The 26,799-nt window shown below is 37.8% G+C and overlaps 2 protein-coding genes across 5 annotated transcripts in view; both read left to right on the forward strand.

The window, feature by feature from the left end:
- LOC120423468 (dedicator of cytokinesis protein 9) overlaps window positions 1–13,259 on the forward strand; it is a 146,566-nt gene extending 133,307 nt beyond the window's left edge. For 3 of the 4 annotated variants that reach the window (XM_052708878.1, XM_052708879.1, XM_052708876.1), the window contains exons 5-12: window positions 18–705; window positions 769–1,025; window positions 1,086–1,427; window positions 2,220–5,312; window positions 8,642–8,788; window positions 8,848–9,058; window positions 9,130–9,418; window positions 9,480–13,259. In XM_052708878.1, coding sequence (XP_052564838.1) covers window positions 18–705; window positions 769–1,025; window positions 1,086–1,427; window positions 2,220–5,312; window positions 8,642–8,788; window positions 8,848–9,058; window positions 9,130–9,418; window positions 9,480–9,717 — 5,265 coding nt within the window. In that variant the 3' untranslated portion in view covers window positions 9,718–13,259. The remainder of the gene's footprint in view (window positions 1–17; window positions 706–768; window positions 1,026–1,085; window positions 1,428–2,219; window positions 5,313–8,641; window positions 8,789–8,847; window positions 9,059–9,129; window positions 9,419–9,479) is intronic. The other variant, XM_052708877.1, reaches the window with a different exon arrangement.
- A 5,355-nt stretch (window positions 13,260–18,614) lies between these two features.
- The window catches only part of LOC120423477 (putative uncharacterized protein DDB_G0286901), a 68,096-nt gene continuing 59,911 nt past the window's right edge, over window positions 18,615–26,799 (forward strand). The window contains exons 1-2 of the mRNA XM_039587313.2: window positions 18,615–20,027; window positions 22,972–23,663. Of these exons, the coding sequence (XP_039443247.1) occupies window positions 19,730–20,027; window positions 22,972–23,663 (990 nt within the window). The 5' untranslated portion in view covers window positions 18,615–19,729. The remainder of the gene's footprint in view (window positions 20,028–22,971; window positions 23,664–26,799) is intronic.

The raw sequence follows: 26,799 nt of genomic DNA on the forward strand, positions 1-26,799 counted from the left end.
TTTTCATCTACCCACAGCTCGAACCCTACCTCACCTCGGTGGCCCTGTACGACGCCAAAGCGAACCGAAAGCTCACCGAGAGTTTCTACTTCGACCTGAACAAGGAGCACGTACGGGACATGCTGACCGCGAGCTGTGACTCCGCCAAGCCACAGTGCACCTCACCCAAACCGACGACCAAAGCTCACGGCCAGCAAAACGGTAATGGTACGCTGGCCCGGCACGGCAAGACCCGTTGCGACGGTGCCGAGTTGTGTCCGGAGCTGAGCCGGGAGTGGCTTGCGAAGGCTAGAAACGCGATATTCAGCGTCACGACGCCACATTCGGACATTTTCGTGGTGGTGAAGATCGATAAGATCCTACAGGGGGCGATCAATCCGGCGGCGGAACCGTACTTGAAGGCAACGAAGGACATTAAGATACTGACGAAGCTGCAGAAGACGGTTCGGCAGTACGCGGCAAAGTGCGGCCACTACCGGATGCCGTTCGCGTGGGCTGCCAGGCCTCTGTTTCGGCTGTACAGCCACGATCTGGACACGTCGTTTGACTTTCCGGCGATTTATCGGCAGGAGGGAGCGCGGTTAAAGGACGAGGAGTTGCTGAAGCTGCTGGCGGAGTACAGAAAACCGGACAAGTTTAGCAAGCTGACCGTGCTGCCGGGGTCGCTGAAGATCTACATCGAGGCGCTGAACGAGCTTCCACCAAGTAAGTGTTGGTTGTAGAAATTGGTTAGACTTTGTGATTAACCTTATCATATTTCCCTACAAGATTGTCTAACAACCACCCTGGCCCCGTTGAAACCGTTCCCATTGCCTCCGACCGCCCCGGGTCCCACCCTGGAGATGAGCGAGTTCCTCAGCACCTCCGAGCAGCACCTGCATCCGTACGCTACCTTCGTTCACCACATGTACGTTTACCCGTTGCACTTGAACTACGACAGCCAGAAGATCTTCTCCCGAGCTCGTAACATTGCCGTAATTGTAGAACTGCGCGACTCGGACACGGCCGACGCCAAATCCGTTGAGGTTAGTTCCAGCTTGTTGGATAAAGTCGTTCAAACATTCATAAACTCGTTCAATTTTCAGTGCATCTACGGCCGCCCGGGCCAGGAAACGCTAGTCTCCCAGCAGTCCTGTCCGGTGCTGCACCACAGCACCGCCCCCACCTGGTACGAGGAGATCAAGCTGCGGCTGCCGCTGCGCATCACGGCCCAGCACCATCTGCTGTTTTCGTTCTTCCACGTGTCGTGTAACATTGCCAAAAAGAAGGACCTGGCGTCGGGGACCAGCGCCGAGACGCCCGTCGGGTACGCCTGGCTGCCGCTGCTCGCCAAAGGAAAGATGAACATCGAGGAGCAGTGCCTAGCGGTGGCGGCATCGCTGCCGGTGGGCTATCTGTCGATACAGCCGCTGGGACTGGGCAAGGGGGTAAGTTTGGTTGAAATTGAGAGTTGTACAACGTGCATGACCTGTATGAATAGTTCAGTGGCGTACGACGGGGTTTGAAAAATCAGGCAGTATTTTGTATAGTTATCTACGTGCGCATGTATTGCGTGTACGTACACAAAGGGTTTTTAGGTTAAAATTTGTACCCGCCAGCAAAAACAAATAGTAAGCTAGTGTGCGTGAGATCGGGCTTAGATAACTCTTGACGCTTGCTTGACGTTTGCTGAGGGTGCAGAAATGTGAGGTTAAAATTCTTCGTAACCTGACTTTGTGTTCCCCCTTTTTCACGGCCAGAAAACAAACAAGTTAAAACGTATTTCTTCACTGAATTTAAGACCAATGACTAAATTTATTCACGAACAACGAATGAATCAACAAAGAACATGACATAACTTTATTATGACAGATCAATGACTACAGAGAGAATTCGCTAATTCGAATCGAACTGCATTTGAACCAGCGAATCCGATCTCGCAAATTGGAACGACTGACAGCTGTCAAAATTTTTAAATACGTGTTTTAAAATCGTGTTGATGGGAAAAAAACTAGAATTTCTTGCCGCGTTCTTCACAGTGTTGCAATCCACAACGACTACAGCAAAAAATCTTCCTTGCCCCGGTACGCCACCGGACCAAACCTAACTCGACTAACATTCCTTCCCAGACTAACAACATGGTAGCAAACCTAACCTCGTGTGTGTCTCTCTCTCTGTTCTGTCTCTCCAAACCTTCCCCGCGAAACCGGCCACACGCTACAAAACTTCCCTCCCTCCAGCAGAACTCCGGGCCGGACATTCAGTGGATCGACAACCAGCGACCGATCTTCACGGTCGGCTTCCGGCTCGACTCCACGGTCATCACGACCGATCAGCACCTGCACAATCTGTTTGTGCACGCGGAACGGTTGCTCGAGCAGCCCAAAACCGCCGCCCAGCCGGCCGAGTCGGAAACGTGCAAGATCTTGAAGGCTGCCCACGCGATTCACATCAGCTCGTTGATATCGTTTCTGCCGACCATTCTGAATCAGCTCTTTACGCTGCTGGTCGCGACGAGCAGTGAGGAAATTGGGCTGAACATCATACGGTTACTCGTGAACGTGTTTCACATGCTGGCTGAGGAAGCGAAGCGGAAGGAGCTTCTTACTTCTTACGTGCGTTATGTTTTTCGTATTGAGGGATTTCCCGTGAACGGATGTTCGCCGACCTCGCAGCAGGTCGCTACGGTTCACGGAGAGCTGTGTCGTCATTTGCCAACGCTGCTGCATCCGAACAATACCGATTTCTTGCTGGTGAACAAGTTTATGAAGTTTTCCGGGATATTCTTTGACATCATCATCAAGAGCATGGGACAGTTCTTGCTGTCTACCGGACGAATCAAGATGCAGCGTAATGAGCGGTTTCCCAAAGAGTACTCGACACGCATTGAGTCGCTCTTCCACGTGTTGATACCTTACCTCAACTCGCGCCACAAGGATCTCCCGATGGAGACGGAACAGCTGAACCAAAGCTTGGCCGTGTTTGTGAAACGCTGCCTCTCCTTCATGGACCGGGGCTTCGTGTTTCGGTTGATGCGCATCTACATGGACCGGTGGGGACCGGGAGATTCCCGCATCCTTCAGGAGTACAAGTTTGCGTTTATCCGGGAAATCTGCTCCCACGAACACTACATTCCACTGAACTTGCCATTCCTGTTGAGCCCGAACAATCGACCGCCGGACTTGCTGCAGCAGTTTTGTCTGTCGGAAGATTTCTGTAGACAGCACTTCCTGGCGGGATTGCTGCTGCAGGACGTCAAGAGTTCCCTCAATGAAATTAGTCACATTAGGAAGCTTGGGCTGACGATCCTGAAGGACTTGCTCGCGAAGCACGACTTGGACGATCGTTATCAGAACAAAGGTCAGCTTAGCCGAATAGCGCTGCTGTACGTTCCCTGGTTGGGAATCGTCCTGGAGAACATCAACCGCATCTCAGATGGTCTGGAGAAAAAGAAGCACGACTCCGTCGGCACAAACCGAATCTCCTGCAGCAGTAGTTACGTGTTCGCCCGGGAATCAACAACGACGGTCATCCCATCCACGGTCACATCCCAAACCAGCACCCCAAAGTCACGCAGCAATAGAGTTACGCTCCACTTAGACTACCCGAGTCCGATACGCTCCTCCCTTCACCTCAAAGACACCAGCTTCCTGTCCGCGATCGCCGGTCAAACATCGCTCTCCAACGGTCACTCGACCACATCGCTCAACTCCGACTGCTCGACGCTGTCCCACGACGGGACGGTGGTAATACGGCACAGCGAAACGAACGGCACATCCGGCGGCCGACCTAGTCACGCTCGCTCGATCAGCGTAACGCAACCGACGATGATCCAGCGCACGGACAAGTTCACCCCGGCCGAGACCAAAGACATGCTGATCAGCTTCCTGTTTGTGGTGAAGCACCTGTCGCCGGACCACATGCTCGCCTGGTGGCACAACTGTACCGAGAGTGAAACGGTGCAGTTCTTCACGGTGCTGGATCTGAGCCTGCTGTACTTCCGGTATGTCGGCAAGAAGAACATCCAGGTGCAGGGCGAGATTGGGAACGACGCAAAGTCCAGCAAATCAGCGAAGGCAAGTACGCTTCCGGCGAGGATGATGCCACCGAACAGTGAGTCCGCGAACTCGTTCGATTCCGGTACGCTGAATCATCCCCAGACTCGGGAGAATCTCGTGGAGGAAACGGTGCGGCTGCATCGAGCGCTGTGCGAGTCGAATCTCGCGACGGAAATCGGTTTGACAATTCTGGACTGCTTGGGTCTCTACTCGATCCAGTTCCGGGATTCGATGCAGGACAGTTCGGTGCTGCCGAAGGTAGCTCGAGTCTACCTGCGATTCTTACAACTCGGTCAATCCGAGTCCCTCTCCAAGCACGTGTTCGCCGCTCTCCGAGCGTTCATCAACAACTTTTCGCACGCCCTGTTCAAGGGCAACGCCATCCTTTGCGGCCAGCTGGTCTACGAACTGCTCAAGTGCTGTGATAGCCGATTGTCTAGTCTGCGGCAGGAGGCCTGCGCCGTGCTGTACCTCCTCATGCGCTCCAACTTTGAGTTCAGCGGCCGAAAGGGCCTCACCCGCGTTCATCTCCAGGTCATCATCTCCGTGTCCCAAATGATCGGTAACGTAATCGGCCTCAACAACGCCCGCTTCCAGGAGTCGCTCTCGATCATCAACAGTTACGCTACAAGCGACAAGGCGATGAAGGGAAGCGGGTTCCCGATGGAGGTCAAAGACCTCACGCGGCGCGTCCGCACCGTACTCATGGCTACCGCCCAAATGCAAGCCCACCACATGGACCCGGAACGCCTGCTAGAACTTCAACACTCCCTAGCCAACTCGTACGCCTCCACCCCGGAACTCCGCCACACGTGGCTCGTAACGATGGCGCGCAACCATGAACAAAACGGAAACATTTCGGAAGCTGCCTGCTGTTACCTCCACATCGCAGCCCTAATCTCCGAGTACCTGCGACTCAAAGGTTGCTGCTCGGTGGCGTACGGCGCCGAGTCGTTTGCCAAGATATCGCGCAACATCCCGCGGGACGAGCGCGGTCTCAAGCTGGACAGTGGAGCGCAGGACTCGCAGTACACGGAGCAGTTGCTGCTGGATCAGCTGAAGGAGTGTGCCGCGTACCTGGACCAGGCTGAGCGGCTCGAGTGTTTGGGCGAGCTGTACCGGTTGATTGTGCCGATACTGGAAGGGCGGAGGGACTATCCGGGGTTGGCGCAGTGTTATCAACATTTGACGCAGGCGTACAACCGGGTGATTGAGTTCAACAAGACTGGGAAACGACTGCTGGGGCGGTTCTTCCGGGTTATCTACTATGGACAGGTAAGTGACTTGAATTCTTAAATTCTAAAATTTTAAAATTCTAAATTCTAAAATTCTAAAATTCTAAAATTCTAAAATTCTAAAATTCTAAAATTCTAAAATTCTAAAATTCTAAAACTCTAAAATTCTAAAATTCTAAAATTCTAAAATTCTAAAATTCTAAAATTCTAAAATTCTAAAATTCTAAAATTCTAAAATTCTAAAATTCTAAAATTTTAAAATTCTAAAATTCTAAAATTCTAAAATTCTAAAATTCTAAAATTCTAAAATTTTAAAATTCTAAAATTTAAGTATTTCAGTATTTAAGTATTGAAGTATTCAAGTATTGAAGTATTGAAGTATTGAAGTATTGAAGTATTGAAGTATTGAAGTATTGAATTATTGAAGTATTAAAGTATTAAAGTATTAAAGTATTAAAGTATTAAAGTATTAAAGTATTAAAGTATTAAAGTATTAAAGTATTAAAGTATTAAAGTATTAAAGTATTAAAGTATTAAAGTATTAAAGTATTAAAGTATTAAAGTATTAAAGTATTAAAGTATTAAAGTATTAAAGTATTAAAGTATTAAAGTATTAAAGTATTAAAGTATTAAAGTATTAAAGTATTAAAGTATTAAAGTATTAAAGTATTAAAGTATTAAAGTATTAAAGTATTAAAGTATTAAAGTATTAAAGTATTAAAGTATTAAAGTATTAAAGTATTAAAGTATTAAAGTATTAAAGTATTAAAGTATTAAAGTATTAAAGTATTAAAGTATTAAAGTATTAAAGTATTAAAGTATTAAAGTATTAAAGTATTAAAGTATTAAAGTATTAAAGTATTAAAGTATTAAAGTATTAAAGTATTAAAGTATTAAAGTATTAAAGTATTAAAGTATTAAAGTATTAAAGTATTAAAGTATTAAAGTATTAAAGTATTAAAGTATTAAAGTATTAAAGTATTAAAGTATTAAAGTATTAAAGTATTAAAGTATTAAAGTATTAAAGTATTAAAGTATTAAAGTATTAAAGTATTAAAGTATTAAAGTATTAAAGTATTAAAGTATTAAAGTATTAAAGTATTAAAGTATTAAAGTTTTAAAGTATTAAAGTATTAAAGTATTAAAGTATTAAAGTATTAAAGTATTAAAGTATTAAAGTATTAAAGTATTAAAGTATTAAAGTATTAAAGTATTAAAGTATTAAAGTATTAAAGTATTAAAGTATTAAAGTATTAAAGTATTAAAGTATTAAAGTATTAAAGTATTAAAGTATTAAAGTATTAAAGTATTAAAGTATTAAAGTATTAAAGTATTAAAGTATTAAAGTATTAAAGTATTAAAGTATTAAAGTATTAAAGTATTAAAGTATTAAAGTATTAAAGTATTAAAGTATTAAAGTATTAAAGTATTAAAGTATTAAAGTATTAAAGTATTAAAGTATTAAAGTATTAAAGTATTAAAGTATTAAAGTATTAAAGTATTAAAGTATTAAAGTATTAAAGTATTAAAGTATTAAAGTATTAAAGTATTAAAGTATTAAAGTATTAAAGTATTAAAGTATTAAAGTATTAAAGTATTAAAGTATTAAAGTATTAAAGTATTAAAGTATTAAAGTATTAAAGTATTAAAGTATTAAAGTATTAAAGTATTAAAGTATTAAAGTATTAAAGTATTAAAGTATTAAAGTATTAAAGTATTAAAGTATTAAAGTATTAAAGTATTAAAGTATTAAAGTATTAAAGTATTAAAGTATTAAAGTATTAAAGTATTAAAGTATTAAAGTATTAAAGTATTAAAGTATTAAAGTATTAAAGTATTAAAGTATTAAAGTATTAAAGTATTAAAGTATTAAAGTATTAAAGTATTAAAGTATTAAAGTATTAAAGTATTAAAGTATTAAAGTATTAAAGTATTAAAGTATTAAAGTATTAAAGTATTAAAGTATTAAAGTATTAAAGTATTAAAGTATTAAAGTATTAAAGTATTAAAGTATTAAAGTATTAAAGTATTAAAGTATTAAAGTATTAAAGTATTAAAGTATTAAAGTATTAAAGTATTAAAGTATTAAAGTATTAAAGTATTAAAGTATTAAAGTATTAAAGTATTAAAGTATTAAAGTATTAAAGTATTAAAGTATTAAAGTATTAAAGTATTAAAGTATTAAAGTATTAAAGTATTAAAGTATTAAAGTATTAAAGTATTAAAGTATTAAAGTATTAAAGTATTAAAGTATTAAAGTATTAAAGTATTAAAGTATTAAAGTATTAAAGTATTAAAGTATTAAAGTATTAAAGTTTTAAAGTATTAAAGTATTAAAGTATTAAAGTATTAAAGTATTAAAGTATTAAAGTATTAAAGTATTAAAGTATTAAAGTATTAAAGTATTAAAGTATTAAAGTATTAAAGTATTAAAGTATTAAAGTATTAAAGTATTAAAGTATTAAAGTATTAAAGTATTAAAGTATTAAAGTATTAAAGTATTAAAGTATTAAAGTATTAAAGTATTAAAGTATTAAAGTATTAAAGTATTAAAGTATTAAAGTATTAAAGTATTAAAGTATTAAAGTATTAAAGTATTAAAGTATTAAAGTATTAAAGTATTAAAGTATTAAAGTATTAAAGTATTAAAGTATTAAAGTATTAAAGTATTAAAGTATTAAAGTATTAAAGTATTAAAGTATTAAAGTATTAAAGTATTAAAGTATTAAAGTATTAAAGTATTAAAGTATTAAAGTATTAAAGTATTAAAGTATTAAAGTATTAAAGTATTAAAGTATTAAAGTATTAAAGTATTAAAGTATTAAAGTATTAAAGTATTAAAGTATTAAAGTATTAAAGTATTAAAGTATTAAAGTATTAAAGTATTAAAGTATTAAAGTATTAAAGTATTAAAGTATTAAAGTATTAAAGTATTAAAGTATTAAAGTATTAAAGTATTAAGTATTAAAGTATTAAAGTATTAAAGTATTAAAGTATTAAAGTATTAAAGTATTAAAGTATTAAAGTATTAAAGTATTAAAGTATTAAAGTATTAAAGTATTAAAGTATTAAAGTATTAAAGTATTAAAGTATTAAAGTATTAAAGTATTAAAGTATTAAAGTATTAAAGTATTAAAGTATTAAAGTATTTAAGTATTTAAGTATTTAAGTATTTAAGTATTTAAGTATTTAAGTATTAAAGTATTTAAGTATTTAAGTATTTAAGTATTTAAGTATTTAAGTATTTAAGTATTTAAGTATTTAAGTATTTAAGTATTTAAGTATTTAAGTATTTAAGTATTTAAGTATTTAAGTATTTAAGTATTTAAGTATTTAAGTATTAAATTATCTTATCTCTTCAAATCGTAGGCTTACTTCGAAGACGAAAACGGCGTCGAGTACGTGTACAAGGAACCGAAGGTGACCTCGCTGAGCGAGATCTCCGAGCGGCTAGCCAAACAGTACCGGGACAAGTTCGGCAGCGATCACGTCAAGATGATTATGGACTCCTCGCCGGTACGACTGACATGATTGTGATTTGTGGAAGTTTACTAAAATTTGATGTGAATTTACAGGTTGACGCTTCAACTCTCGACCCCAAGCTGGCCTACATCCAGGTGACGCACGTGACGCCCTACTTTTGCAAGGACGAGCTGGAGATCCGGCAGACCGAGTTCGAGCAGAACCACGACGTGGACACGTTCATGTTCGAGACGCCGTTCACGCCGAATGGGGGTGCGCGCGGCTCGGTTGAGGACCAGTGGAAGCGGCGGACCGTGTTGACCAGTGAGTTCTTCGAGGGGTTGGCTTTTGGGGAATCTTGACTTACAGTTTTTGCTTCTTTCTTCAAATTCCAGCTCAATACAGCTTCCCGTACGTGCTGAAGCGCATTCCGGTAAAGGACCGGCAGTCGTTCGAGCTGAGTCCGATCGAAGTCGCGATCGACGAGATGCAGGCCAAGATGGGCGAACTGGAGGAGGTCGTCCTAGGGCCGATCGATGCCAAGAAGCTGCAGCTCAGGCTGCAAGGTTGCGTGGCCGTTACGGTCAACGCAGGACCGCTGGCGTACGCGTCGGCGTTTTTAGATCCGAAAAATGGCGCCAAATACCCCGCCGACAAGGTCGAGGATTTGAAGGATGTATTCCGGTAAGGTTTCCCTGAGGTATCTTTGGAAAATGTCATTAAAATTAGTTTTTTCTCTCTCCAGTGACTTTGTGCGCATTTGCTACACCGCGCTGCAGATCAACGCGAACGTCATCTGCTCGGACCAGCGCGAGTACCACAACGCGCTGCACGAGAACTACGAGGCCCTGTGCTCGGCGCTCAGCGATCTGCTGGGCGAGTTTGTGTACCCGCTGGACGACAGCAACAACAACGCTCACCGCCATAGTCTTGCCTTGTTCTCCGCCATCAGTGGCGCGCCGAACAACTCCAGCACCGCTTAGGGAGTAGGGGGCTCAGGAATTTAGGCAAAACGACGCACAACTAGCTAGAATTTGGGGAAATTTACACACAGCATAGCAAAATTTTCAAAGATGTTAGAAAGAAAAATACGGCTTCCAAATCGTTTGCACACAATCTTCTCACTTGGTTTCTCAGACTCGCGTGGCTTCCTCAAAGCCCCACTCTGTATTTATACTCTGTACGATATCTTAACCTATCGCAATTGAGATGAGTGTTCTTGTTACAGCGCAAAACGCACATTTTCTAGGTGTTAAATCGTGAGTAGGAAAAAAACAAACCTAACGCAAAATTGTAACTTTAATCGATTGTAGATCAAAAATAAAAATCATACTTCAAGCGGAATTTTTGAGCTTGGTTCGGTCGCCAACGCGATCGAACCTTGCAGGAGAAAATTTCTCAAATTGGAACTTACCTCGCATAACTTAGTTTCAGTTTTACCCGGTCCTGGTGGGAACCAAACGCCCAAATGGACGTGTTGAACGTGTGTGTAATTTTTCCGCTCTGGAGCAAGCTTTTATCTTTTCTTCTGTTTTTCCGCAGAAAATGTTTCTGCTTTTAGTTTTTTACTCACAATTGAAAAAGAGCAATTTTTTTTTAGACATCGATAAATGTCTTCAAGTGTTTTTGTTGGGCTGATTTTTTGTTGAGCACGTCTGCAGTAAATACAAATCTCCGTACAATTTTATCAGAACATTGCAAAATTGTGACTCAAGAACGGATTTTTCAAATCGATTTGGTGTCTTTGGCAAAGGCAAAGGCAAAAAAACAAGCCATAGTTTCAATACTTCAATGAAAAAATGTTGTAATATGCATTATTAACAGGATGGACACTAAAGTCAGAAATTCGAGATTTGAATTTGAGATTTTTTGACAAAATGTCTGAAATCTATGCGTTTGAGAACTAACTTTTTATTCTTAAATAATTTTTAATCTTTTGCACAATTTTCAAATCAATTGTACTCAATTAGTTTTGAGCACTCAACTCAATATTTAAGCACAGACAGATTATTTAAGGTTCCTTTCACTAAAGGAGGTATAAGACTAAGACAAACAAATAAATAAAGCCAAATATGCAGACTGACGTTTCTGCAAACAGATGCAGGCAAACAAACAAAGCAGGTAAACTGTCAAAAAGTGCGATTTTATTTGTCATTGTCTAATATTTACCTGCCTAACTTTACTTTCCGAATATATGAAAAATTGTTAAAAAAAATTTTCTTTACGAAAATTTCTCCGAAAAGCAAAACTTGATTTTGCATTGAAGGAAATGTAAACATGAAATTAACTGATAACTTGATAAACCAACATTGTTTTTTAAAATTAAATTTCATAATCCAAAATATTAAATGGAAACTTGTTTTTTTTTTTCAAATAATAACTGTTGCCATATGTAAGCGTTCGTGGTAAAAATTATAAAAAACAAGCTCTTCCCGGCAAACTTCGTCTTGCCCTTTTTTAGTTTCCTGACGTTTCTTGCTTGTTTGCCTATTCAGCCTCCTGTGATCAAAATTTGATTTTACGTAACTTTTCTCATACAATCTGCAGATTTTTCGGAATCGGTTCCAGAGTGGCCAAAGTTGTAACTTTTTGGCGTAAGAACCTTCCTTGGACTTATACGGACCCAACGCAACAAAGAGCACCTCGATCCGACGTTCCGTGTTGAATTGATTCGCGTTCGAACAAAACCGTCGAAATTTTTTATATATATAGATAGATAATTTCAATTTTTTGTCATCCTTTCTTTCCACTTCTTACCCGAAAAAAAAACTTTATGTTTGGCAATTTTCAAAATGAACCTTGAAAAATTATTTTTTAAGCTTTTAAATATTAGATTTTTTTTTTGAATTTCGAAAAGAGGGCGACAAAAATTAAGAAAATCATTTGCAATGGCCTATTTTCGATTTGCGCAAAACACATTTTTGGCAAAAAAAAATCATCTTTTCTAGAGGCTCAACCAGACATATTTTTATGTATAGCTCAGCATGTGCAAACAAATGTTTGGCAGTGATGCCATTATTTTTGAAACATTATTTTGTAAAAACATTGAAAACACGTCTGACAAAAAAAATGTGAAATTGATTTTTTAGTCGAATCACAATGTAAAAAATTGCTGGAATTGTGTTTTTAGGCAAATCCTTTTCTGTGATAAAAAGTGGAATTCAAAAAAAATATTTTTTTAAAAGGTTTTCCCTAAGACTCCAAAATGTTAAGAAATTTGGTTCTCTAAGTATAAATTCCAGAGTAAAAGATATGTATGGACAACTGTCAAATCTGTACAGAAACTTGTATGAATAATTCAATGATTCAAAGATTAGTCTAAATAAAAAAAAACATGCAAAATAAAATAAAATGCTGATTTGTGGGGGAAATTTTTGCGAGTGAATGCAATTTTTATGAAGGTAAGATATTTTTATGATCTCAGAAAAAATATATTTTTCTATAGCCAGCTGCTATAATTTCACGTATATTGTGTATGGACAAACTAAAGATGCCAAATCGACTTTTAAGTCAATAATGACAGTACTCACAATTTTTCAGCCAAACAAAACCAAATTAAAAACTCAATAAAAAAAATGTTCTTGGTAGAATTGCTCAAAACATAAAAATAACAGATTATAAGGTGACATTGATGAAATCAACAAATTAGTAAAACAAAAATAACAAAAATCATCGAAGACTGCAAACATAAACCGAACTCAAATTAACTATCTAACATCACAACACTTTACAACTTTTATAAGAGCACTGTTTTATTGGATAACTCCAAACTATAACACCGAATTGAATCTCAACCAACAACTCGTTTAAATTACAAACTAGAGAGAATACCAAGATCTTCTTCCACTCGAAACAGTAGAGAAAAAAGTCTTAACATAACTTTGTTTTGATTTCGTAAATTTTCGAAAAACATCACAATTTACTAGTCAATAAAACTTGGGTGTAAATTTATGCTCCTCTTTTGTTTGCCAAAAGCTACCGCTGTACATCGCTTCTCTTCTTTCCTCTTCTCAGACACTATTGTATATTAGTAATTGTATAATTGGTAATTTAAAACGCGCTAAGATTGTTGTTTAGTTATCTCGCAATGTGCATCAGAATGACTGTATTATATTGTTATATCCAACACTGTGTAATGGTTATGTTTCAATGTTTTCAAAGAAAAGTAAAACTGCTAATGTTTTTAAACTTCGTTCGTCACTATACAAGCTCAAGCTTATCGAATCTATGCATACGCTGGTACAGTTAATGGTGTTAAAACAACATATAAATTATTAGGGCAACACACCTCAATAGAGTTTAAGTAGGAATCTTTTGACCCACATACAATATACACAAATAGCTACAAAAGCAAATAAAAAAAATCAACTGTTTAATCGTTGAATCTCTGACAAAACCCGAAAATAACCAACTTTAAATAAAACGCAACATGATTAAATAACCCTCACTGTGTTAAAGGCAAAAACAACGTTGTACTCAGAAAAATACGAATATCGAATAAATAGTCAAATAAATTCAACTGCAACGCGGAGTTTTACTTTGATGATGACGACAGAGTGTCCTTTACGCGTTTATCTTTGCTGTTTTGCGCAAAAAGGGGTGCAAATTTTCTCACTTCTCTGCTGGCGTTTTCAAGCACCGACATCAAAGGATCAAAGAAAAGAAGGTGTTGTTGTTGGAATCGATTGCAGGCGCGAGCGTGTCTCGTGTGAAGGAAGCTGTGTGAAGCGACACAGCAAAAAAAAATTTGAAAAAAAAATTTTGGACAGAATTTGTAAAAAAAAAAAAGAAAAAATAAGATCAGACGGAGTGGTTTCGATTAATGAGGAAAGTTTACTTTTTGTCACCTCCAAGACCTACCTTCATTTGTACATATCGACTCAGAATCACCAGCTGAGCAAATGTCTGTGTGTTGTACCGAATCAATGTCACTGGAATATCTCGTCACTGGCTAAGCCGATTTTGCCCGTATTGGCCTCATTCGATTCAATAAGTCCCTATTAAAATGTATAAAATTTAGTAAAGCACATCAAAAGTTATGCTTAAAAAACTGCTGCACATAAATTTCACAATTTGCAAAAAAGAGTTGTTTTTGCCTGAAAAAATGCCATATGATATAATTTTAGAAAGGTTCTGAAATGACTTTTCTTGTGGATTAAGAATTTTTAAGATCTGACTTACCTATCTAAAATTAAAAGCAGTTTAAAAAATGGTCTGAATCTACATAACCTCAATCTATTTCCCCACAGTAGAGGGATGGCATTTTCCTCAAATCTCTCTGTATAATCTTGATAAAAAGTCTGTAGGTAGTCTATTTTTTTACTCATCACTTATTTTATTAGGACCTCTTAGGTGCTGCGATCACGTTAGGCGCGATCCATAAACCATGTGGTCATTTAAGGGGGGTTGGAATCACTCTATAAATGAGAGGAGGGCTACTTTTTTTTTTACTACGGTTAAGAAGAAATTGTAATTCATGCATGTATAAGAAAATAAAGAAATCCTAATTTTATGCTGTGTATCAATTAGTAAAGAATTCTTTTTCATAAAAATAAGCTATACAAAATATTAGTTTTATTTTATGATTCTGCAAAGAAAAACATGTTTGAAAAATATTTACTGAAATACAGATACTTCATTCCAGCAAGAAGAAATAAACAATCCCAAAAAATATCACTCACCAAATTGTCACCCCGACCGAAAGTAGGTTAGCCCCACCAAAGTTGCCTGGCACAACTTTCTTCGGCTGATGCAATGTTGCTGCATTAATCGGATCTATGTTCTCTGTTCTCATTTCATTCTCTCGTCCCAATCAGGCGTACAAACTTCTTCACCGCACAACCGCACCAACGTGTGGCTTTTCCATTCGTATAGTTGGCCATGCTGCATAAATTTATGCTGACCTGAGAGGAGACACAACAACAATAGTTCGACTCTCTGCGTTTATGCTCTCTCCCCTTTTCGTAGCTCTTTCTTCGACTTTCGTCCACCGCTGAGTCAGGAGTGCAGAGTGGGTGGCTGTTGTTATGCTGCTGCTAGTGGTAGGGGGTGGTTGCTTTGCAGACGATGCAACCGTGCGTCAACATCACCCCTTTTACGTCCCGTCAAGTGCTGCACAGTGGGATGGTGATTGCAATGTGGCTAGAGTATTAAAGGGGGAAATATACCAATTCTCAGTCTACCAAGCTTAAACACTTATTTCAATCACATTTGCAGTTGTTTTCCTTAAAAAAATCGGAAAATTTACAAATTAGCTAATTTTTATTTAAGATATTTATTACTTTGGAGTAGTTGAAAATGCTCAAAATTTTGATGCGAATAAAATAAGCATATTTCTCTAGAAACTCTTTTTCCGTAAATAAAAGTCACATGTTTCTGTTTTACATTGACATTTTGTTACGGGAGCGAAAAAAACAACAACATTTTTATTCTGAGTATTTATATAAAAACTACAAAAAGATATTGGGATCATAATTTTCAAGTGATTTTTTTATTTTCTCACATTTTGCTCTACGAAAAAAATCATAAGCTTTTCACCATGAATCATTAGCATAAAATCGTAGTCTGCATAACTTTGGACAAGAAAAAAGAAAAAGATGATGGGAATTACTAAACAAGTAAAGTCGAGACAGAATTCCCAGAAATTTTCCAAAACCGGGAATTTTATATGTTGTCCCGATTTTCCTAAAATTGACAAAATAATATTTTTTTGTAATCTGGAAATTCAGTTTTGCTTGTGAAAATAGTGAAAAAGTTGAATACTCAGTAATTGATAAGATATTCAAAGCATTTTTTATATTGGAATTTTAGGAAAATTGTTGCAATTTTAGTATACTGACTTTAATAATTTTAAATTTTTGATTTGATGCCGGTATCTGGGGCGAATCAGGACAAATTATACTAAATTGGGACAGCTGTTTAAGCAATGTTTTCAACATTATTTTTGAATAGAGGGTGACTATTCTCGAGATTTTAAATTTCCCGGGAATCGAGAGATGAATTTTGCAATTTCCCGGGAATTCCCAGGACTCGGGAGTTTTATTTTTTGGCAAAATCATTGATTTGTTGACAAATATTTAAAAGTATTATGACAAATTTAAAAATAATAGCTGTTTAATATAATTTAATATAATTAAGTCATAGATATCCAACAAAATTAAAATTTAATATCAAAATTTCTATTACTTTGTGGAATACTATCTACTTGTTGAAAAAGCTTTCCAAATCTGCTGGTACAAGTCCAATTCAATGAATTGTATGGACTGTAACCGATTTTTTTGCGATTCTAAATTCTCACTTAATAATAGAATAATTTTTAAATTTGTCTGTGTCGTAGTTGGTGGTAATAGACATCAACATTTTTTGCAAGTATTTTAAGGGAAAATTTGGGATTACCAACTAAGTGGTCGCGTCATCAACTACAAATGTTGGGATCTCTTCACAAGTTTGATTTTACATTTTCTAAATTTGAAAATCAAAGAAGCATTGGTAGAATCGAGTAGAATGGAACTTAAAAATTAATGGGTCATTCTCCACCAACTCACACGAAATCGGAAAAAGTTGCACCGACCCCTCTTCGATTTTCGTGAAACTTTGCTCTAAGGGGTAATTTTGGTCCCTGATCACGAATCCGAGGTCTATTTTTCGAAATCTCGTGACGGTGGGGCGGTACGACCGCTTTCATTTTTCTGGTGTTTTACTAAGACACGTTTTTCAGTGATTTGTAGCTCGCAACCGTGAAGAGATAGAAATTTGGTGTCAAAGGGACTTTTGTGTAAAATTAGACGCCCGATTTGATGGCGTACTCAAAATTCCGAAAAAAATATTTTTCATCAAAAAAAGTGAAAAAATAGTTTTAAAATTGATGCCATTTCCCGTTACTCAACTGTCAAAAATCGTGAGACATGACATTTTATGGGAAATTTAATGTACTTTTCGAATTTGAAATAACCCAGAAGGGTCATTTTTTCACTTAGAACTATTTTTTTCATTTTAAAACGTGTTTTTTCTAACTTTGCAGGGTTACATTTTAGAGTGTAACAGTGTTCTACAATGCTGTAGAACAGACAAAAACAAAAATTTTGATATGTTGATATAAGGGGTTTGCATGTATTCTTCACGAGTTATCAGAATTTTACAAAAAAGTTTTTTGAAAAAGTTATAATTTTGACCATTTTTGACCAGTTTTTCGAATTTTTAACCCGAATAGCTCAATCGTGTGCTTTTCAAAGTTTTATTTTTCGGAAATTTCAGCTAATTTTGCATAAGAATGACCCCTTGGGCGATTGTTGTGGCTTGTGCACTGCTTGTATGTGGGGATTTTCCGAAAAAAAAACAAACCGGTTACACTCACTCATCACAAAAATATTTTCTTTTGAAAAAAAAAATCTGATTCTTGCAATGCACAAGTCACAACAATCGTCGCACCCGCCATTTCAACGTTCCGAGAAAAAAAGTTTTAATGTTTGACCTTGAATAAACAAAAACTAGAGCACGTAATGCAAACAATAACAAACACGTTTTGTTTAGCTAACCATTCTGTGCATTGTCCCAAAGTTTGGTTGAAGTTGGTTGCCGGAGTCCCGAGTTATAATTACAAATGTTTACGGTAATCTAACTTGTACGTGCGTCAAACGCGTTCTGACCTGAAATCCCTTTGGTCGTACTTACATCAATTTTCAGGGTATGTTCTCGTAAGTACACTCAGAGCGACGTTATTTGAGATAATTTTACATGGAAACCCAAAGCATTGTCAAAAATCGATATTTTGACACTTTCACTATTCTGAAGCAGGCAAAAATATATGGGAAAACATAAATATTATTGGACAATTTTCTAATTTCATTAGGGGGTCCCATACACTTGCCCTTGAAAATTAGACATTTTCAAATGAACATATCTCGAGTTTGAAAAAAATACCCCTGGGATTTTTTAGCGTTTGTAGTGCTAATTCTCCCTTTTCGAATGCAACCTAGCGCTTAAAATCTGGCCATTTTCGAGATATTTGAGTTTTTAAATTGCACCTCTTTAACCTAAAAATTGTTTGAACTTTTGACCTTGTTAAAAAAAACCAAAATGTTTGTTTTTTGGAGCTCTAAAAGTGCTTGAACAACACTTTTCTTGAAAACTTAATCATGAATTGCTATTTTAAAAAAAACTGATTTTTGAAGGCATGCGTAGAATGCGTATATTGCGAGATATTTTTTCTGTAGTTCACAAAGTTGCTGGGATTGGCAAGTCCAACCACTTTCTAGAAGAAATTTCAATCAAGCCAAAAGTTGTCCCTTCCCATTTGCAACAACTCTTCTGACTGTTCTTACAAAGTTTACTCCTGACATTGAAATCATATTATTATTCATCTATTAATATTTTATTCAAAAAAGGTAGCATGTTGAAAATGAAATTTAAAAATCTTTCACTCATTCCCACTATGCCATCCTATACAAGCATAACACCCTCCACTCCAAAACGGGGACATCACCAAACCCAGACCAAAGTATGGGAGGTAGGAGGTTGTTGGGTGTTGCGGGCTCCAACCACAAAACAGCGAGGGTGGTAGCATAAAAGTGTGCCCGCCACCGTCACTGTGTGCGTGTTGTAACCACCATATCGCGCGGGGGGTGGTTGCGAATGGTTGCTTGTAGGGGTGAAGACATCAGCTTTAGTCCTAGTTTCGTGTGTGCTGTGCCGTTTTTATGCGCCGTCGCACAACCGCGCTTTGGGATTGTTTGTTGGGGGTTCGTTTGGTGAGTGTGTGCGTGCGTTGCTGGGAAAACTTGAGGATTTTCTTACGCTACTTATGGGCGAGTTGGGAGTGTGTGCGTGTCAGGACTCTTTCCCTTTGGCCAGGCTAGGTGAATCGAAATTCGACTTTTCTCAAATCGTCATTTATATCAGAACCAGTGTGAGGGTGACTTGGTGTCCTCCATATTTGCGTTTTGATATACTATCAAAAATCTGATCTTTGGAGAAGGATTTTTTCCAGGTCGATTTTCCACGTTTAGTTTCACGCGTCGCGTTGAGCAGTTAGTGAACTTGAGTTTTCTTTTTCGCTCGGATAATCGCTCGAGAATCGGAAGTGAATTCTGTTCGCAAGGATTTTCGACGGGTGAGGCAGTTGCATCTCGGATAACTCCACACAAATGGGAAAACTTTGAGACGAAAAGTGTGTCGTGTGTGAGTGTGCTCGCGAGTGAGTGTGTTCAGGGTGGAAAATCATCCCTTAAAACATCCCCGGAGAAAAAAAACGTGGATAGTCGATTCCCTAGAGGTTTCTGACCAGTTGAGGAATTCGCTGGAATTTACGACGGAAGTGGTCCAAGTCTAGTGCGTGTGTCCCCAAATGGACAGGATTTTGCCTGAAAAAAACGCGCTTTGCACATGTGTGAGTGAGTGATTGTGAAAAGCTACGTCGTCCACGTGTTTGCTTGTGTGCGTGTTTTCCACTAGCATCGGGAGAGAAAAAAGTTTATGTTCAGCAATTTTCAGCCTACATTTTCGTCACGCCAAACCACCCCGTGGTCACCTTCCAGTTCTTCCGGAAGTTTGGTTTGCGCGTTACGCACGACGGAAGTGAGACGATAACACAGTGCCGATTTCCCTCCGTGTCTAGCCACGATACGTAAATACACTCGGGGAATAAAAAAACGCCCGGAAGGAAGAAATTAGTGGATTTTGGGTGCCGAATTTCGTGGAGAAAAGCACGCGGAAAATCGGGGATGGTGTTGTGACACAGCGCAGGGGAAAACCGTGAGGGGTGTTGAGTGCGACAAATACACACTGCTATAGAGCATTAAAAAAGGATACACAAAAAAAGGAAAAATCGCGCCTTGGAATGGGAAAAAGTCGATGATTTTCGTTGTTACATAAAGAAGCAGATCCAAATCGCCTAGAATAAATTATTCACCGTAAACCTCAACCCCCCCTCAAACAAAACAAAAAGTGGACCTCGTCGTCGAGCCCTCAAGGAATCTACCACCAGCAGCAACCAACAAGATGGGAACCGTGCTGAGCTTTAGTCCGCGGGAGCGTCGTCCCATCTACTCGACGCACCACCACAGTGCGGGGACGCTTTCGTCCTCGAATTCGGCGGATTTTCCGCTGAACAACTACTCCTACGAGCAGCTGAATAATGTGAAAAACCGCGAGAACACCAAACCGCCGAACCTGATACAGCCGGTGCCGAACAACAGCCACACGAACGCGATCAATAATAATAACAACAATAACAATAACAGCCTGAACCTCGGCGGAAAGGACGATGGCAAGAACAATACAAACCGGGCGGAGGAAGGTAGGTTGGGGGTACCGGAAGTTCCTTGGAATTGATTAAAAATGTAACAAGAAGACTCTTCGTAATAGAAAGATACAATCAGTGGCTTATTGCTTAATATTTTCTAAGGAATTTTCGATTTCCATTATAATTGACTTCCGGTGTTCAAAAACAATATTGTAAAGCAAAAAAAAAAAAAAAATAAGCATGATTTGCGATAAGGAAGCTATTCTATGAAAAAGTTAATTTTTAGTAAACATTGTTTACGGACCAGCAATGTTTTAACAAAGCCTTCAATGTATTTGGAGCGACAGCATGATTTGAATTTTTAATGTTCTAAAAACAAAGGAAGTGTGAGGCTGAGAATATTTCAATGCCAGTTAACTATATTTCAAAAAGAACTGTCTATTACGTTATAATATGGCTTAATTTCCACAGGTGGGGAAAACCTTTTTTCGTATCTGACGGTTTTAATTTTGAACTATTATTTTGATATTTCAATTAAAAATATGTTTAAATTTTTGTCAAAAGTTGACCAAGTATACAGAAAAAGGCATTAAATGCAAAACATTTTTTTCTCTCGTCAAACAAAGAACAGGTTGAAAATAATCTCCTATATCAATCAATTCTTTCAATTCATGAAGTATTCAATTGTAGTTTTTAAATTGTTGACAATGTGCAGAAGATGATTGAAGATCTTTATTAGAAAAATGTTAGCCATCTGAAGAGCAGTTTTGAGAAAGTCTTCGTTTGCCCGCCACAAATCATTCTGATTTGTCCGGTAATCGCAAGAACACAGTAAAAAATTGTGTAAATTTGGAAGGTGTAATTTTGGAAGGTTGAATATTACCACTTTTATGATGTAATTTTACCTCAATTTAGAATTTTTTCGATCAAACTATCTTGAGAAAGATTCTACTTTAATTTTATTTTGAAACTTTTATAATTATTGTAGATATGAAGATTTAAAGTTAGATGCGTTACTACATGAGGACGGGATAATAAGCTATTACCTCTTGTACCACGTTGATTGGAAGCTTGGGAAAACATAGGGCCACTATGAGTGAGATTATTTTGACAAGCAAAGATTAGTAAAGATTACACCGTTTACTTTTGCCCTGTAGGCCAACAAGACGGCACTTTTTGGGCACAATTTTTACATATTCGTTATCTTCGGGAAATTCCACGTAAGCATAAAAAAAATTTCCCTTTACCTTTCTAAAGCTCAAAATTTGCTCTTGTTGACCCCTAATACATACCAAGAACGATTTTCTGCTATTTTACTCTTTGTGAAAAATGGTATCTGTTTAATAACACTTGCAGCCCCAAGGAGCTCCAAAAAGATGAAGAAGGCAACTTTAAAAAGGCGTAACTCGGCTATCAAATCGGCTATCAAATTAAATCAAATCTCATACAACTTTTAATCTGTGAGTTTTTTAATGTTTTTGTCAAGTAAATCAAAATTTTAAATATTGCCGTAAAAAAAAATAGTTGGACTTTCGAATGGTTCTTTAAATGATTGAAATAATTTTCATGCATTACAAATTATTAGTTGTTACATAGAAATTAAATTTAAATACCAATATTTTTAACAAAATATCAAGAACAAAAAATATAAAATATGGTATTTATTCTGGAACATATGTTCATGTATATATTTTGGATCCCTCTCATCATTCAAGAGATTCTTCCGGATGAAATGTAGCAAGAATTATCAAAATCGGTTAATATTTGGCTACTAACATTTCCTATATATTCAGTAAAAAGAAGTATGCAGTAAATTTTGTAGTATCCCAGACTATGCCTCTACGCATTTTTTTGCAATTTTAGTGATGATGGTGCCATTCTATAGCAGAAAATGTGAAAAACATGCAAAAAATTGAAAAATGACTGTAAAAACGTGGAAAAATTAGATAGGCAGAAAGTAATTATATTAGGTAGTAGAATAGGCCAAATACAACCAAAAACAAACATAAACTAAACAAGATAAATGCAAATTAAAATACTAAAAATAAAACAAGAAAAACATAAAACAAGAGAAGTAAAGTTTTTCGTAGAACAAAAGTTGCTCAAAAAGACCACCTGAACACGGGAAAAATAAATATTTTCGAAAAAAAAATTGGGCAGTTGAGGGTTAATTGCGGCTGCTAGAAATTAAAATCGTGTCTCCCTCTTAGGGTTGCAGGTTTTAAAAGTTTTATTTTTTCTGAATGGTTTTCACCTTTACATACTGAAGACACCAAAACAATTAGAAAATCTCTTCCCAAGATACAGATTTCATCTATAAGCTATTTTGAAGTTTATTCCTTCAGTTGTTTTACTCGACCCACAGACTCTGTCCCCAACTTTGAAATAATCAGCTGTTGAAAGGTAGTCCATATCTCAGCGCTTAGTATAGTAAGTATATGCAAGTAATGCTTAAATAACGAAATAATTTAGCTTCTAAAACTGTGTGAAAACGTGTATAGACAAACTAATGATAAAAAATGATGATTTGATCATATGAAGGCCCTCAATTTTAAGGTCGTAGATGGTGTCCTTCAATCTTGTGGCATTGACCGTCAATGATGCTTCTGAATTCATGGTCCAGAAATAGTAAATTGAAATGAATAATTAATCACGATATGTAAAATGCTTCTACACAAACAACACAAAGAAATTTTCCGTTTGATACATTCTTAAACAAGATTTGAATGTTTTTCTAAAACAAACACGGCTACCAAATGGCCGACCGGGAATGATGCCTTTTAGAGTCTTAAGCCAAATAAAATATACAAAAATTAAAATGTCTCGGAATCCGAATTTTCGTTGAGAGTTGGTATTTATCTTTGTTTGTATTTAATAATATATAAACTTATGCTTGTTTTAGCTCAAAATTTTTTTTTTCTTGTGATCGTGATCGTAATTATGGTTCCAGTCGCTTCAATTTGAGAATATCAAACACTCATATAACATTTTCTTGCAGGATTCATCGCCAACATCAACAGCATCAACAACAACATCAACAGCAACAACAACAGCAACAGCATACAGGAACGCAACCACAACAACAATAACAACAACAACAACACGGACAATGCTCGGATCCTCTCGGAGAAGAATGCCCTCGAGAAGAACCTCAAGAAGCACTCGTTGTTCATCAACGCGCTGTCCTGGAAGCGACTGGCGGCGTCCCATGGCAAGAAAAAGCTGGACAACCAGAAGAACAAATCAGCGAACCTGTCGTCGGCCACGTTCCGCACGCCGCTGACCGACACGATCCACCCGATGGTGGACAAGAACAAGAACCTGCAGCAATCGCAGTCCTTTACGCAGCCCATCAGTGGCAACCACCAGCAGCAGCAGCTGCAGCATGTTCAGATCGTCAGCGGCCAGCAGGTTCTGCAGGCCCAGCACCAGCAGCACTCGCAGCAGCAACCCCAGCAAACGGTCTACTTTACCCCCGGCGGTCCGAAGGCACTGCTGGCGCTGGACCTGGTCCGGGCCAACAACACGAACCCGCTGTCGCAGCCGGACAAGCTGGCACCGAAGTTGCCGCTGCAGCTGCCACTGCCACTGCAACCGATCATCAACCAGCAGCAAGCGCAGCAACACCAGAGCCACCAACTCGTCCAGCAGCTGCACCACGGCCACGGGCCCCGGAAAACCGTCATTCAGGTGAGTCGCGTTTTTTGCCAACAATTGAGTATTTAAGTTTAGTTAACGAATAATGTCTGCGGTAAACTTTACGCAGTAGACCTGTCCGCTTTAGAGCAATTCCAGCTCAAATCAGGAATTTTTCTGGAACTTTTGTACCCGACCCTCTCCGATTTCAATGAAACTTTTTAGACATGTTATCCTAGGCCTATATAAGCCATTTTTGTGTATATGGAGCCAATTGTACTCAAAAATGACATTTGAGAAGGGCGTGAGCGTTTTGAATATTTTTGCATTTCGTAATTTAAATATCGCTGTATCTCGAAGCCGTTGCATTGTACCAAAAAGTGGTCAAAGACAAACTTGTAGGAAATTGGACGGGCTTTCTGAAAAAAATACACTGAAACAAAAATACACGCCACTTCTATGAGATTTTTTGATTTTTAAGTTTAAAAGTGATATTTGAAGGTGATGTCACGATTTTTTTTCGTTCAAAATTTTTGAGGAAATAGCCTAAGATGTTACAAAAAGACTGACGAAAAATGCAGGATGGTATGTCTCTCCTAAAAAAATACAAAAATCATTTACTAAAACTGTTTTTTTGAAAAGTGGTCTAAACGTCAAAATTTTCAAAAACCGGTAGTGGGAATCGATTTCCCAGACAATTTTACATAAAAGTCTCCATATTGACCATTGTCCTATGTCCAATCCTTGGGAAGATACAGCGGTTTTAAAAATAAAAATATCGAAAAAATAGGTTTTTTGGTGGTTTTTTGCAATTTCTATATGACAGACTTGATTTTTCAGTCTCGTAAATATTTTTACCGAAAAGCTCGTCTAATTTCCCATAAGTTTGCCTTTGACAGCTTTTCAATTGGATGTATGGGCTTACAGATATAAGTTTAATTACAATGCTCATAACTGAAAATAGAATATTTTTTTCAGTGTGGTAGACACCTGAATACTAAATAAGCTTACGCAAATATTGAAACGAGTCAAATTAAAAAGCTGTCAAAGGCAAACTTATGGGAAATTAGACGAGCTTTTCGGTAAAAATATTTACGAGACTGAAAAATCAAGTCTGTCATATAGAAATTGCAAAAAACCACCAAAAAACCTATTTTTTCGATATTTTTATTTTTAAAACCGCTGTATCTTCCCAAGGATTGGACATAGGACAATGGTCAATATGGTGACTTTTATGTAAAATTGTCTGGGAAATCGATTCCCACTACTGGTTTTTGAAAATTTTGACGTTTAGACCACTTTTCAAAGTTTTAGTAAATGATTTTTGTATTTTTTTAGGAGAGACATACCATCCTGCATTTTTCGTCAGTCTTTTTGTAACATCTTAGGCTATTTCCTCAAAAATTTTGAACGAAAAAAAATCGTGACATCACCTTCAAATATCACTTTTAAACATAAAAATCAAAAAATCTCATAGAGGTGGCGCGTATTTTTGTTTCAGTGTATTTTTTTCAGAAAGCCCGTCCAATTTCCTACAAGTTTGTCTTGGACCACTTTTTGGTACAATGCAACGGCTTCGTCCCGCCCTATTGTCCCGCCCGTGTGGATCAATCGGACCGCGCACTGGACTCCAATCCAGAGGTCGCCGGTTCGAATCCCGCGGCGGGCGCTCTAAAATTCTATGTGTAAATATGGGTATTCGGCGCCGTCGCTCCGTGCCATACTTTCATACACTTAGGAGCCCAGGGCGGCGAAGTCCTTGTAGATAAAAAGGAAGACACTAGTGGTTGGTACTAGCAATGGTGGCCGACAGCTATAAAGTCAACTTCGTTTTTTTTTTTGCAACGGCTTCGAGATACAGCGATATTTAAATTACGAAATGCAAAAATATTCAAAACGCTCACGTCCTTCTCAAATGTCATTTTTGAGTGCAATTGGCTCAATATACACAAAAATGGCTTATATAGGCCTAGGATAACATGTCAAAAAAGTCAATTTCCTACAAGTTTGTCTTGGACCACTTTTTGGTACAATGCAACGGCTTCGTCCCGCCCGTGTGGATCAATCGGACCGCGCACTGGACTCCAATCCAGAGGTCGCCGGTTCGAATCCCGCGGCGGGCGCTCTAAAATTCTATGTGTAAATATGGGTATTCGGCGCCGTCGCTCCGTGCCATACTTTCATACACTTAGGAGCCCAGGGCGGCGAAGTCCTTGTAGATAAAAAGGAAGACACTAGTGGTTGGTACTAGCAATGGTGGCCGACAGCTATAAAGTCAACTTCGTTTTTTTTTTGCAACGGCTTCGAGATACAGCGATATTTAAATTACGAAATGCAAAAATATTCAAAACGCTCACGTCCTTCTCAAATGTCATTTTTGAGTGCAATTGGCTCAATATACACAAAAATGGCTTATATAGGCCTAGGATAACATGTCAAAAAAGTTTCATTGAAATCGGAGAGGGTCGGGTACAAAAGTTCCAGAAAAATTCCTGATTTGAGCTGGAATTGCTCTTTAACGTTAGCGAAAATAAAACCTATTTCTTTGGGATTCAGCCTTGAACATTATCTGAGTATGAGAATATTATTCTGAATAGAGCTTTAATTTACCCACAAGACTCAACCACAACCCGGTCATTTCCATCAATTTATGGGCGATCCCTTCCAAAATCCTTCATCATTTATAGCTTCATTGTTCGCTTTTTTCCCCCGAAACCAGTCGCAGTGTCTGAAAAAGCCTTCCTGGGACCCCGTCACAAGATGGTTCTTCCCAACTGACCAGACATCAATCACGGTGTCCTCCTTCCACCTCCCCCTAAAGGGCAAAGGACGCTCCGTATTGACGCGGGCTGTTGGCTGCCAAGAAAGTGGAAAAAAGAAAAGTCTTTCCCGCCCAAGGCCCATCTCAGCATCATCAGAAGCTTTTCCCTCCCCCTTTTTCTTCGATGGCAATTCGAGGCGATGTTGGAATCACGGTTTGGTTCACTGCACGTTTTAGGAATGTTCTACCCCGAAATGGTATGGAACAGGTTCGAACTTTACATTCCAAGGACCCAATGCGCGCCCAGGTGTTTATTTTGCTCTCTATAAATAAATCCAGTCCACTTTTGTACGGGGTCAAAAGGGGTGTTTGTGTGGTTATTCCGTGCTGCAGGGATGGGTTGAGACGGGGGTGATCCTTTTATAATGA

The sequence above is a fragment of the Culex pipiens genome, chromosome 2 (genome assembly GCF_016801865.2).
Source record: "Culex pipiens pallens isolate TS chromosome 2, TS_CPP_V2, whole genome shotgun sequence".
Lineage (NCBI taxonomy): Eukaryota > Metazoa > Arthropoda > Insecta > Diptera > Culicidae > Culex > Culex pipiens.